This window comes from Ostrinia nubilalis, chromosome 1, assembly GCF_963855985.1.
Source record: "Ostrinia nubilalis chromosome 1, ilOstNubi1.1, whole genome shotgun sequence".
NCBI classification, from domain to species: Eukaryota; Metazoa; Arthropoda; class Insecta; order Lepidoptera; family Crambidae; genus Ostrinia; species Ostrinia nubilalis.
In genome coordinates this window covers 14,358,231-14,371,867 of record NC_087088.1, presented here as the reverse complement: position 1 = coordinate 14,371,867, position 13,637 = coordinate 14,358,231, and the positions used below count along the sequence as shown (strand labels likewise).

Below are 13,637 nucleotides of genomic sequence, written 5' to 3'. Positions count from 1 at the left end.
CTGGCATGATCTTAAGACCCATCTGCAAATACGTCATGGTTAAAACTTCACTGTCCTTTAGTTAACTCGAACGTAAATCTTTAAACTACGGAACCCTAAAAATGGACTACTTGTATACAACAGGAAACAATGAAGATCAATACAATTTTAAAACCATTACCATTTTGACCTTAACTTTGTTTTAATGACAATAGAAGCTCCAGTGACTTGTTCTAGCCACAAACAATTAAACTCTGGAGTACTAAATCAAGCTCGTATCAGAATTAATTGAATTCACGTCCGCTTGGTGTAGCGCTCCAATATGTCACAATATCCTGTCCCATGCAATTAGTTTAGGCGCAGCATAATGCACTTGAGAGCTATACAGCAGTTTACGATGGTAGCCTAGGAGCTGAAGCTAAAAAAACACTTCATGTTATAGTACCCACCCGGGTTTTTTATGCAGCACACAATCAGTGTTAACAGAATATTTTGTCAAATGTTATATTACGTAGGTCGTCGTCGGTCGTCGTCGTCGTTTCAGTCAAATGCTCCACCGTTGGCCAAGGATTTCCTCAACGACCGGTCCTGCGCTGCCCGCATCCATCAGCTCTACGTGCCGCCCACTGCCACTTGATTTTAGCAATTCTGCGGGCTATGTCGGTCACTTTGGTTTTCCTGCGGATCTCATTTCTGATTCGACCATGCAAGGAAACTCCGCTCCGATACTAGAGGTATAATTATTGACTAATTACATTTATAGAGACAACGTAAGCAAAACCTTTTGCTGGGCGAGTGATTAAATTGCTGTAAACACTTAGCTATAGATAAATAGATATTACTTATCTAACCAAATTCATTCCATTTGGTACTTGTATGTCTGATTAAGTAAAGAAATATTGAAACACCGTTATCTATGCTTGTATAATATACTACTTACTACTACTTAACGAAACGAACACATCAGAAAACCGGACCGATCTTGTATAATATACTTTATCACAATTACATTACAACGCAGTTTTTATATCGAGTTCACTGCTTATGCGTTGGCTTGGATCCAAGCGGTAAAACGAGATACCCTTGTGTTGACTCCTGGGTAGGCGGCAAGAGCGCATCCTCTCCCCCAGGAGCAAATGCCGACCACCACGCTGTTGTGGAAGAGAGGGCCACCGGAGTCGCCCTGGCACTGGTCGCGACCGCCCACGTCCAGCCAGCCGGAGCACAGCATGTTGTCGGTGATGGTGTTCCCCCATACCGCATAGCGCTGCCTACACACGGCCTGATTCACAGTCCAGATTTGGACGTGTCGTAGCTTCTCCGATGCTGAGCCCCCGGACTAGAATGAAACAATATTGCAATAGGGATGTTTACAGAGTTTGAATAAGTCCGTCAGTTAACTTATAAAAAAAACACTCGACACGTATTTTTCTCTTTTTCAAACTAATGAAAATTTAAATAAAAGTTCAAAGTTCTAAATAAGAGGCCCGTGACGTCAAGGAGTGCATAAAAGTGTACCACTTTATGACGTCACGCGGAACTTTGACGCATCATAACTTCGTAATTACTTGTTCGATGTGAATCAAACAATAAGTGAAAAAATGAAAAAACAAGTGTCCAATATTTTTTGATAATTTTTATTCATTAATTAATTTAAAACTAATGCCAAATAAATTTGTAGTTAAATATTATTAGCGGACTAAAAAGTTTTTTTTTAGGAAACTAGCCTACCTACGTTTATGAATAAACACAAATGATCATGATTAATAAATCTTCTTTTTTATGCAGAACAAGACAGGTATTTCATCGCAATCGCACCTGAGATTGAGTCCAAGATGATTAGAACGATAAGAATTTCTTACAATCACAATCACAATCTCTCAAATTATTGTTACAAGTGAGTTAAAATGAGTCAGGTGTGTTTAGCTGATTGTCGTTTTGGGCCAAAATAAAACATTACAAATATTTTCTTTTGTTACAGGTAAACTCACCGATGTTGTTCCCCAGCCGACGGCCCAGACTGCTTGGTTATCAGCAAGGTTGTAGGAAGGTCCGGCGATGCTGCTTTGCTTTACTAGAGTGCCGAAGACGATTGTAGTTGCAGACCGAAGAATGGCTACGTCATAGTCATTGGTTTGCGAGTCGTAACTACCATGGTAGGCAATGGACCCTACACTGAGCACAGTCCCGCCACTGTTGGCGTATGTTGAGCCCACTCTAATCCGCCAGTTTGATGCCGAATCACCTCTGTATGCAAACATATAAAAAAATATTTAGCTATTAAAATTGAGCTGAAGCTTAGTCCAGTTTCCGTTCTTTGCAAACGGTTTTATAATTTACTAGTGACCCGCCCCGGCTTCGCACGGGTGCTAAGTATACATATTCACACACTCTATCTATTTAAAAAAAATGCATCAAAATCCATTGCATAGTTTAAATAACCCTCCTTCTGGCGCAGTCGGGTAAAAATCTAAGCATACATAGGGACAGACAGCGGAAAGCGACTTTGTTTTATTATACAGGGTGTCCCAGAATGGGTGAATCAAACTGCTAGGGGAGGTAGCTCTACTAATGTACTATCCCTAAAAAAAATTTTAAAAAAAATTTGAGTTCGGATTTTTTTTAAATAAAGTGCTCTAAACTCGAAATCTAGTCATTATTTCCAAATTTTGTTTACAGATAAACGAAGCGATCATGTACAATTAATATTAGTAAGAAAAAAGTACAAATTAATAAACTCCAAACGCAGCAATTATAGCCAGATACTTAGGCAAAGCTGATTTATTTTCACTTTTTAAAAAAAAACTTGTTTATGTCCTTATGCGCTTTATTTTTTTTTTCATATTTTTTAGGGATAGTACATTAGTAGAGCCAGCTCCCCTAGCAGTTTGATTCACCTATTCTGGGACACCCTGTATGTAGTGATTTCCTTTTAGGGATAAATTACTGATTATACATTAATCTAACCAGTATAATTGTGATCAATTAATTAAAATTGCAAACAAGATATTGAAGATATCGTGGTTCCCAAAACCAAGTAATTGCCATATTTATTAAATTTATTTTGAACTAAAATATTAAATATTGTAATTGTGCTAAAAGTACACAATAAATACTAATACACTAATTATATTTTATGAGCACCTGATAGCAAATACTTAAGATAATGATAGTATCTATTGTTTGCTTTAATTAATACAGGGTGATTTTGTTATCAGTATCCAAATTTTTAGGAGCGACTCAGAATCAGTAATTTAATCGATTTACAGTAAAAAACTAGTATATTTTTCTCATATTTAATTATTTTTATCCGCTGCGCGCGGTTTCAAAATTGTCACACGTGGATAATTTACATCGTTCATAGAAAAATACGCACACAGCATAATGGTGAGCGAAAATAAGCCTTAACCTTTAAAAATTAAGATAACCCACGAATTAAAATTTCAATAATTTTCTTCGCGAAAAATACCTACTACGATTAAAAAAATTAAGGTAAAATTGTATTGTTAAATTGTTCTATAGAGCTTATTAAAAAAATGCATACTGATAACAAAATCACCCTGTATACTTAATCACTTAAATTAATCATTTTTATCTAAAACATTTTCGCACTATCCTATAGGTAATTCCTATAATGATTTGCAGTAAAAAAGGATACCTACCTACGATCCCTACACTCATTCATTATTATACTATGGAGCTATGTTATAACCATAATGGCCATCGCCCACGGCGCAGCTGACTTTTTGTAGCATGTAGCGATTCTGTGGCGATCCTGTAGCGCGTTAGTAGCGCATGGCACACTGAAGCGCGTTGCAAATGCGACTAACGTGCGTTAGAAGCTCTTTTATGAAAAAGTCACCGTGGGCGAGGGGCCTATATTTTACAATATTTTACCCGACTGCACCAGAATAAGGATTATTTTTTTGACCAAAAATTTTATTTAAATGAGACATTACACATGGGTTTAGTTGTTACTATAGATTCTAGGTAGATTAGAAAGTACCCTTCTCAAGGCTCTGCCAAGAACGAAACGACATAAAGAACGGAAGAAATTTTAAACTAGCACTAGCGGCCGCCCGCGACTTCGTACGCGTGGATCCCGTTTTACCCCCTTAGGGGTAGAGTTTCGTAAAATCCTTTCTTAGCGGATGCCTACGTTATACGTCAGTCAATCAGTAAGTCACCTTTGAGTTAAATATATTAAGATTAGCACGAGTTTGCATTTGTATGAGTTTATATTAGTATGCAATAGCCGTATGGTGCCGACAGAGTAAAATAAGACCTCCCCCACTCTTTCCGTGGATGTCGTTGAGAAAATATGGCCGACGCGGCGTGGAGAGTGAGCCAAATCCTCTTTTTTGCTTCTCATAAATTGGTGCACCTCCTGAAATGCAGTCTAATTAATGATTTGATGATGATGACATGATTTTATGTGTTACTTACACAACACAGTGGGCAGCTGTGAGGATAGACCTGGTATTGAGGATGCTACCTCCACATGCCTGATTGTAGAAAATTCCCCAGTAGGAGTAGAGCAAGGATGCAACTTCTGGATATTGGTTTACTGTCGTCTCCGTGCCTCCAACAATTTTGGTTTGCCTCTCCGGAAAAGCTGGAAAAGAATTAAGTTTGGATATCCAAAGATTCCCACCCACAAGTGGACCGACGACCTGATAAAGGAAGGCGCTGGATGCAGGCCTCTACCAACCGTGCGATGTGGAAGTCATTGGGGGAGGCCTATGTTCAGCAGTGGACGTCCTATGGCTGAAATGATGATGATGATGCAATGATTCGGTTGTTTTAGACCTTACATCTTAACGTTTAATTACACTTAAAAGTCAAGTCCCCTTTCACTAGCGTTTTTGAACCTTCCTCCAACAGGATGCTACTGCAATGATGCACGAAGCATTCGTATCACCATACACGCCGCGAATGCGCTATACTTTAATAATATGCAAAATGGCAAACCTTTATATTTCTTGCTCATTTTCAAAAATAATTATAAGAGTATCACTTAAGTAAAACTCTTAAGTTGGCATATTAGTAGTATTTTTTCACTTAATATTTATTAACTTTATTGGAAGAGTGAATGCAGCCAAAATTGGATAAGATTAATTAAAACATTTCAGATTTAAACTTACACGTGAACGTGTCATCGTGGGTAACGTCATTTTACCTGAATATTTTGTATCATTGCTATGTTATACCTATCAATAAAATAACCAGGAAAATTGAACTTACCGTTAACAGCAACGCAGCTGATCCAAAATAGCATAAACCACTTCATTTCGCCGTTCGTCTTAGATCGAGTTGGGACTCAACTTGAATATTTATAGCAATTACCAACCTCTCATTATTATCATGGAGTACTATGATAATAAGAAGGATACGAAGAAACGGCACTCTCTTGAAACTTAATGATAAGTTGTTATTATTGATGTTTTTTGTTACACGTTATTTTGCCTTTCCATAACTACAAAGTAGGGAAAGCAGTTTCTTTTTAATATAAAGAAAAATACTAGAAATAGAGCTAACTGCGCGCACCTTTCCCGGCGTTTGCCCCGTCCATACCAGCTTTGATACCAGAGTGGGTCTCACACGAGAGTCGTTGTGACGTTACGGCTAGGTGCGCATTTAACTCGACGATTGTATGTGATCAAAGAAAGAACCTCAACATACTTTATATTGGCTCAGCAGCATATTATAAGCAATATAATCCAGCGAGACGCCTATTGTTTTCGGCAAAAGTTACATTGTAATGTAGGCTGCCGCTCCGGTATTCCTAAGCATGCCGTGACTTGCTAAAACCATTAACATTGCAATTTCAACCGAAAACTATAACTACTCGTACATTAAATTCGTCACATGAGAATTGTGCCGTCCAGTCCCGTCTAAAAGTGGACGCGTAGTCATTTGCAATACGAAAGTACGGTACTGCGTATTACTGGTATTACGAAAATTATGCATAATGCGTGGTTTTATACTTCGAGGTGCATTTTTACACCCTTTATAGCACTCTTACACTGTTGAAAGCTTTTTATTATTATTATTAAAAGCTTTATATTGACTTCACTTATCTTGTTAGTATGTATGTGTGGGACAAATCTTGCAACTGAATTTAAGACCAGTTCTCCTCAACCGGTTGAGCTGAAATTTGGTATAACTACTTATGTAAGTACGATTACAATGCAATGTTATGGTACCATTGAGCTGGTTTGATGATGGAGTCAGGAGGTGGCCATAGGAATTCCTAAACGAAACGGCGGAAATTATCGAGTTCGAAAAATATAATAAAAAATATTTTTTACAAAGAAATAAATAAAACCGGACCGGACAAATTGGACCAGTAGTTCCTGAGATTAGCGTGTTCAAGCAAACAAACAAACTCCTAAGCTTTATAATATTAGTATAGATTTAACTTCTGTTGTTTACTTGATAGTAATCCTATTTTTCTATAAGTAGGTTTACCAGGAACGTAATACCAAGAACTTCGTTATCAGCTCGTGAATATTTGGAACAGGGTAGATTAGAGGCCAATAATCTGAGTCTTAACATTGCGACATCTTAATAATATATAATCCTGATAATTATTAATCGTATCAATTAAATGGCGTATTCTCGTAATAGTGACGATGAAATTTAAATATTAACAATCGGTATTATGTAGGTAAATAAGTATTATGGTCATCGGCAGTTATATGTAAACTGAATTTCACAATTATCCGTCCTTCCTTTAAAGCCACCAATATCTTTCATTTGGATAAAAGGCAATTGAGAGTACCTACCTTATATTATCACAAATTATATTCTAAACATTCCAAGCCCCGAAATCAGGGACTTTTCTGCCTTTATAACGAGTACCATCCAAAAAATTGATACTAGAGTGCATTATAAAGGTAAATCAGGCTGTTAGGCCTTTACATAAATAATGCTATACAAAAAACAATTTAAACTGCCTACATCCGAAACTATCCGAAACTGTTACGGTTACGGTTTCGGATATTTTTTTATTTCGGATATCCGAAAGTTTCGGTTACGGTTACGGATATCCATAACTCGAGTCATGAAAAGATTTAAATCACTCTTTCAACTCTAACTCCTAAAGAAGTGGTTGTAGGTATGGTAAATGCCTTTGCCTTTTCCTTCAAGAGGAAAAATAAACAAAAAAAATCACTCAGACAGTTTTAAGTGAATAAAATTGTTTATTGTTTTAATTTACAGTTTATGGTTATTTATTTATTTAAGTCAGCCAGCTAGTACTGGCATGCCTGCAGCTGACAAACGAGTAGGTCGCACAGCGTTAAATCTTAATACAGGCATTTAAGGACGCCTTTACTTACAAAATGTGTTTACATCAACACCTACGAGTATTATGTGTTACATGACAAACATTAATATAATTAGTGACGTTAAATGTATTAGTAATAATACACCGTATCTTAGATTAAGATTAAACCATTCAAGAATAACATCCTTATTCAGTCACAGAAGAAATAACCTTATTTATTGATTGTGATCGTATCAAAATTGATACTATGACTAATCTTAGTATAAACGTCAAACTAACGCCCCCAGTGTAGTCCGACGTGCTTTTTAATGTTGATTGTATAATTTTCAGAAAACTATTTTCTTTGATTTCGTTTTGCAAATTCAAATTATAATATTTATTTGCACAATTTTGGGTAAACAAGGTACTCTTCTTTGAAAAATTCCGGATTATAATAGGCAGTACTGTATAGTCCGATAAATTCTATAATCCGACACCGTGGTCCACTGCAAAAGAAAACACAAATATAGACTAAAGGTAAAGGTTTGCATAGACTAGAGATACATTTCACATTACATTACGTTAAATTACACAGCAATACTCTAGCTAGTCTATACTCACCTTGGGCTGCTTTGGGGGCTTTTCCATCCCCACCAGTATCCACCAGATGTGTGAGTTTCTCGCTCGGATCCCTCGAATATCTGCAACTAGCCTGTGCCCGCACGCGACTTCGTACGCGTGAAAATAGTTTGAATAATATTTCCTGTTTGTGCAACATTTTTCTTTACTGCTCCGCACCTATTGGCCGTAGAGAAACAGAAAACTATCAGTAGTTTTCCGACCGCACTGATGTGCGAAATTAAAATATGCAACCGCTTATACGAGTACCTATTTAAACTCCCAACCCGCGTAGACATGACATAGTAGCATCTGTCCAACGTAAAGAGGTAGCTTAAAAGACAAAAACATTGGTTTCAACAACAAATTCTTTTTGAGTTAAGTGTAATAATGTATATTGCGAAAACAGATATTTTATTTTTATTTTTATTTATTTTTTATTTATTTATATTAGGGAAACAAACAATTTTGATATACAGACAAATAATCACACAAAAAATAGGACAGAAATCAGCAAAGTTTCCACAGTTAAAATTAATACAGAGTGCAGACTAAAAATTTTAATAAAACTGTCAACATAGAACCCCGACAAAATATGAAATCATGGAAATCGATTGCCATATCTCTTTCTAATATTATGAAGTTCGAGAAGGACAGGCATTTTCTGACAGCATTAAGCAACTACGCAATGTTGTAGGAAATAATTTTCATTAAATATTAATAAGATAGTCAAATAAATTATAGTGATAACAATAATTTACAGTCTACCAACTAATACCTTATATCTACTGTTACTAACGTCACTAGTAAAGTTTTATCGTAAACCAGTAGATTATAGTGATTGTTATTAATATAAATACCCTGGTTAAAATCTGAATAATTCAGTGTAGTGCCGTCATAACAAAAATGCGTACCTTCATCGTTCTACTCTTGGGGCTTGCTGCTGTGTCAGGTAATTAAATTATTTTTTAAAGCTGATTTAAATATTATTTTCAATTAAAAAATATTATTTTAGTACATACTTATAAACTTGGCATTGCTCTGACCACTGAGGCTATCGAGCCATAGGGAATTCTTTTCAAGTTCGTTTTAGTCTAAGAGCCAGATAGATTACTAGTAGTTACTTTTTGAGAGACACTATATCCTACTTGTAAATACAAGTCTCTATAAATCAGGGTAAATACCTTATAGCTGAAACGAGCTTAATAAAAAAACACCCAGCGACATCATCCAGTGAAACTCAAGTAAATTAAAGCTAGAAAGGAACTAAAAATGATTCTCTGAAATGAGTTTTTTACACTAAAGTCTAAACCAATTTCTTACAGCATACCCCAAAAATATCCAAAGAATCGTTGGTGGTTCCATCACCAGCATTAACCAATACCCTGAGATGGCGTCTTTGCTGTTCTCATGGGGGACCACCGGCCACAGTCAGGCGTGCGGAGGCACCATCCTCAACAACCGTGCCATCCTCACCGCTGCCCACTGCACCATGTGAGTTACACAAAAATAAACCCATCTTTTCATTTTTACATGATACGTATACATACCGATGTAGTTCCTTATGTTGCAAGTGTGCTAAGTTTGTCAATATAAACAAAGTGGAGTTAAAACTGGAATGGACAACACACATGCAGTGTTTAAATCTTTGAGACGTAAAATAAGTGTAATTTTCGTAACTAAGGTATTTTTAAATTCACTAATATTACCTATACAGCATTAAAGACCAACAGAATTCAACTCATCATAATGCATCAGAATAAGAATTTTGAATGACAAACTGGTATTTTCAGTGGAGATGCCCCTGCAAGATGGCGCACCCGCGTAGGATCTACCAACGCTAACAGCGGCGGCACTGAACTCGCCACCCAGACAATCATCAACCACCCGAATTACAACGGATGGACCGTAGACAATGACGTCTCCATTATCCGAACCGCCCTTAACATCCCCATCGGCTCTAGCACCGTTCAGGCTGGCAGGATCGCTGGTGCTAACTACAATCTTGCTGACAACCAAATCGTCTGGGCTACTGGATGGGGTAGAACTTCTGTAAGTATTTTTTGTTTTTTTCTGTGACTTAGACAAAAAAATTGACTCTAATTTAAATTACATATTGACCTCGTTGTGTATTTGTTGTAATTCAGTCAGGAGGACCGGCGTCTGAACAGCTGCGCCACGTGCAGATCTGGACCATCAACCAGGCCATTTGCAGACAGCGCTACGCTACTGTAGGCGACACCATCACCGACAACATGCTGTGCTCCGGCTGGCTGGACGTTGGCGGTCGCGACCAGTGCCAGGGCGACTCCGGTGGCCCGCTGTTCCACAACGGAGTAGTCGTCGGTGTCTGCTCCTGGGGCCGTGGCTGTGCCCAGGCTTTCTTCCCTGGTGTCAACGCCCGTGTATCTCGATTCACCAGCTGGATTCAAAACAACGCTTAAAATGCTTTTACTTCACGTTACGGATGCTGATGATAATACATACTCGCTAATTTCTAGAATAATATGTTTTATTTATTTATAATTTTAGTCCTTATAGTCCTGACGCTACCAAAAACACATATAACTTGACAAAACGCACTAATCCCGTCTTCATATTTTTGCCAAGTTAATTATTAATTTCAAAGCTATTAAAAATCAAATTATAGAGTATTTTTACAGAAGTATTTCTTTGAATATTGGTTAGTGGTATTATCTACCTACCCAATTATTTAGAACCACTGCCGCACCTGCAATAAATTATGACACGTTATGTTCAAATGCATTTATTTAACAAAATAGGTGCCATTTTATACAGGTAAATGGTATGTCAGCTTTATATACCATTTTCCTAACACCCTGTACACGATACGAGTAAATGAAAAATTGCGCTCTATTTGTTTCCTATCTAAGCTTAGTCTAATCACTTAAAAATAAGAAAATGAACGTGCAAAGAAAACAAAATTGTTTTTGTAGGTATTACACTAAGCAGACAACCGATAATAATTCGTGATAATATGATACTAATTAATAACTAATTATGTGCCAATATTTAGCTTCATGACAAAAATGAAGATTTTAAGTATAATTAGATAAGATTAAAGGAAATTGAAAACAAATTATAACTAAAGCGATTTATTACACTTCCACTTCTTTTATATTCTAGAATTCTTGTCTAAAACTCGAACTTCGATAACAGACTTTTCTGTTTAACAGACTCAATCAAGTCAATTAAACTACGAGTATACAAGATATCAACGAACAAGTATGATCTTAATAAAAAATCATATCTTTGCCACACGTTTCTTCTTAAAATCTCTCATGGAAAAAGTTTGCAAGACACTTTATAGCATAAAAACTGAGCGCTCTGTAAGTTAAGTGTATTTCCGAAGCTTCACTTGCAAAATGAGCCGAGATAAAACAACACCGTGAAGCAAAGGACACACAACGCCATCTATTGGCGTTGAAACTAACTAGCTGCTGATACATCGTGTTGGTCTCACGTGACGGCCTAAGCAAGTGTGTCGCTCGCTAGTGTTTAATGTAGTATTAGTTTTGTGTTTCAATAGTAGCCATTACAAAGTATGTATCTAGACTAGATAGTATAGGAAACGTGTAATATTTTAATTCTGACGTAATTTTATAGATAGAGCATGTCCAGTGGACTGCATGTTTTTCTAAAAAATAGGAAAGAATGATCACTCACTTACTATAGGCCTTATACAGAAGCTCAAAGTTGCACAGCATGCTATGGAGAGGGCTATGCTTAGAGATGGGTAGTTGGTAAAAACCCATTTCACCCGATTGGGTTAAACTGGGTGATTTGGGTTAAAACCCGGTTTTTACCCATTATCACCCATTCTAGTGGGTAAAAACAAAAATTGCATTTTTTTATAGTGAGAAGTTATATTCGTTGCTAAGGGGGCGTTCTAGTGTTACGTGACGCAATTTGGAGGAATAGGGGGTTTTGTTACGATGCGTTACAGGGGCGGAAGGGGGGTTCGATTTCAAGTGTTTACGCAGAAGTACTTTGTAGTCGGTATTGTTTTTTGTAACTTTATATCGTAATGTCCTCAAAGAGGTACTTTGGCATCACCAGCTGAACTTCTTGGCCTGTAAAAGCTCTTATGCTGACATTCCAGAGCAACTGTGCCAATGTCACTTCTGCGTATTATGTGCACTGCCCATTGCCACTTCAGCTTGCTAATCCGTCGGGCTATGTCAGCGTCTTTAGTTCTTTTACGGATCTCCTCATTTTTGATTCGTTCTCGTAAAGAAACACCGAGCATAGCCCTCTCCATAGCACGCTGTGCAACTTTGAGATTCTGTATAGGCCTATAGTGAGAGGCCACGTTTCCGAACCATAAGTCATCACTGGTAACACACATTACTTAGTTGTAGACTTTACTCTTCAGGCACTGCATGAGGTATTTTGGACGAAAAGATGTTGCGTGGTTTCCCGAACGCTGCCCAGCCGAGTTGAATTCGACGATTGACCTCTTTCTCGAAATTGGACCTACCTAGCTGAATCGTTTGTCCGAGGCAGACATACTTGTCAACTATTTCGAGGATTGAGCTCCCAACCGAAACTGGGTAGGGCGCAACATGGACATTGGACATAAGCTTTGTTTTGTCGCAGTAAACTGTATTAAGGTCTTCGAGCATTGTGCCAAGATCTTCCAGCGATTCTGCCATGACCACAAATTCAATATCGTCAGCAAACCTAAGATGAGTGATGTACTCGCCGTTAATGTTTATGCCGAATCTTCCAATGCGGCGGTGAACAGTTTCGGAGACATAACATCTCCCTGCCTAACGTCTCGCTGTAGAGGAATCGCCCTCGTGCTCTGGTCTTGTACCTGGACCGACATGGTGGCGTTTTTGTACAAGCACTTCAGCACCTCGATATACCGATAGTCAATACGGCACCGCTGGAGAGACTGTAGCACTGCCCAAGTCTACACTAATATTATATAGCCCGACTAGGAACATAAAAACCCTCGCCATGTTGCGGAAAACTAATGGTACTAATTTCTTTTAATGGCAACAGTAACTGAAAACTTCATTGACATGTCACCTTGCATGTCAATAATTGCTGTCAAAGTGTAATCAAACTTTCAATGAAGAATGGAATAAATAAATTATCACCGGGCAATCTTCAAATTTCACTGTCCACCGTGTCTCGTTAAACACTCGACATTGGCGAAACCAGTGTGCTTCAAATACGCACCATTGAAGCCATTAAACAGAATAATAATAAAAAATAGTAAACAAACTTTATTTTAAATGTGTGCAATTGATTTTGTGAATTAAATTGCTAAAAATTTGTTTGTACAATGATCTCAGCAAGAAGTTGCCAGAACTTGATATACATTTTCAAAGCCTCGCTGGTTTCTTAAAAACAATTAAGACGGGTGACGTGCCCCTGGTGGCATGCATCTAGGAGGCCTCTTATTATTTAATTTTTTTATTTTTTGTTGCTTTCTTTTTGTTGTTTAAATTCAAAGTTGTAATTAGGTACTATATGTTATTGTATTGTGTAAAGTTCACGGGTTGCTTACATTATAATATTATGCATGCTGTGGTTATCGTTTGTGTGGGAGCAGTTAGCTAGAGACCTTTGGCTTAATTTTTTAATTGTGTTTAATACTGTATCTCATGTTGATAGCCCAATAAAATAAATAAATAAATAAATAAAACTTTTTATAGTCGTGAAAGAAAAGTGGTTCACAATGTGTTAAGGTATTTGTCGAAGAGAAATACTAAGGGTTCGGACAATATTTTCATTG

At 37.3% G+C, this 13,637-nt stretch overlaps 3 protein-coding genes and 1 long non-coding RNA gene across 5 annotated transcripts in view; 2 read left to right on the top strand and 2 right to left on the bottom strand.

Moving 5' to 3' along the window:
* LOC135073771 (solute carrier family 12 member 6) overlaps positions 1–13,637 on the top strand; it is a 419,228-nt gene that overhangs the window by 195,483 nt on the left and 210,108 nt on the right. The window lies entirely within an intron of this gene.
* On the bottom strand, positions 961–5,652 carry LOC135073891 (trypsin CFT-1-like). Its single transcript, XM_063968139.1, has 4 exons — positions 5,224–5,652; positions 4,426–4,594; positions 1,971–2,226; positions 961–1,318 (listed from the first exon to the last, which is right to left on the bottom strand). Exons 1-4 carry the CDS (start codon positions 5,267–5,269, stop codon positions 1,022–1,024), a joined length of 768 nt encoding a protein of 255 aa, XP_063824209.1. The 5' UTR covers positions 5,270–5,652; the 3' UTR covers positions 961–1,021.
* Positions 7,165–8,615, bottom strand: LOC135073929 (uncharacterized). The gene is made up of 2 exons (XR_010257728.1): positions 7,871–8,615; positions 7,165–7,755 (listed from the first exon to the last, which is right to left on the bottom strand). It is a non-coding gene; the product is annotated as an uncharacterized LOC135073929 (long non-coding RNA).
* On the top strand, positions 8,708–10,373 carry LOC135073872 (trypsin, alkaline C-like). Its single transcript, XM_063968099.1, has 4 exons — positions 8,708–8,819; positions 9,193–9,361; positions 9,661–9,919; positions 10,015–10,373. The coding sequence occupies exons 1-4, from the start codon at positions 8,774–8,776 to the stop codon at positions 10,309–10,311; spliced, it is 771 nt and encodes a 256-aa protein (XP_063824169.1). The 5' UTR covers positions 8,708–8,773; the 3' UTR covers positions 10,312–10,373.

Excerpts from the sequence above, each read along its gene's own strand:
- LOC135073891 (XM_063968139.1), bottom strand. The coding sequence starts at position 5,269 with ATGAAGTGGTTTATGCTATTTTGGATCAGCTGCGTTGCTGTTAACG. Across the intron at positions 4,595-5,223 it reads CAGCTGCGTTGCTGTTAACG|CTTTTCCGGAGAGGCAAACC; the intron begins GTAAGTTCAATT and ends ATTCTTTTCCAG. Across the intron at positions 1,319-1,970 it reads TCGGCTGGGGAACAACATCG|TCCGGGGGCTCAGCATCGGA; the intron begins GTGAGTTTACCT and ends GTTTCATTCTAG.
- LOC135073872 (XM_063968099.1), top strand. The coding sequence starts at position 8,774 with ATGCGTACCTTCATCGTTCTACTCTTGGGGCTTGCTGCTGTGTCAG. Across the intron at positions 8,820-9,192 it reads GGGGCTTGCTGCTGTGTCAG|CATACCCCAAAAATATCCAA; the intron begins GTAATTAAATTA and ends AATTTCTTACAG. Across the intron at positions 9,362-9,660 it reads ACCGCTGCCCACTGCACCAT|TGGAGATGCCCCTGCAAGAT; the intron begins GTGAGTTACACA and ends TGGTATTTTCAG.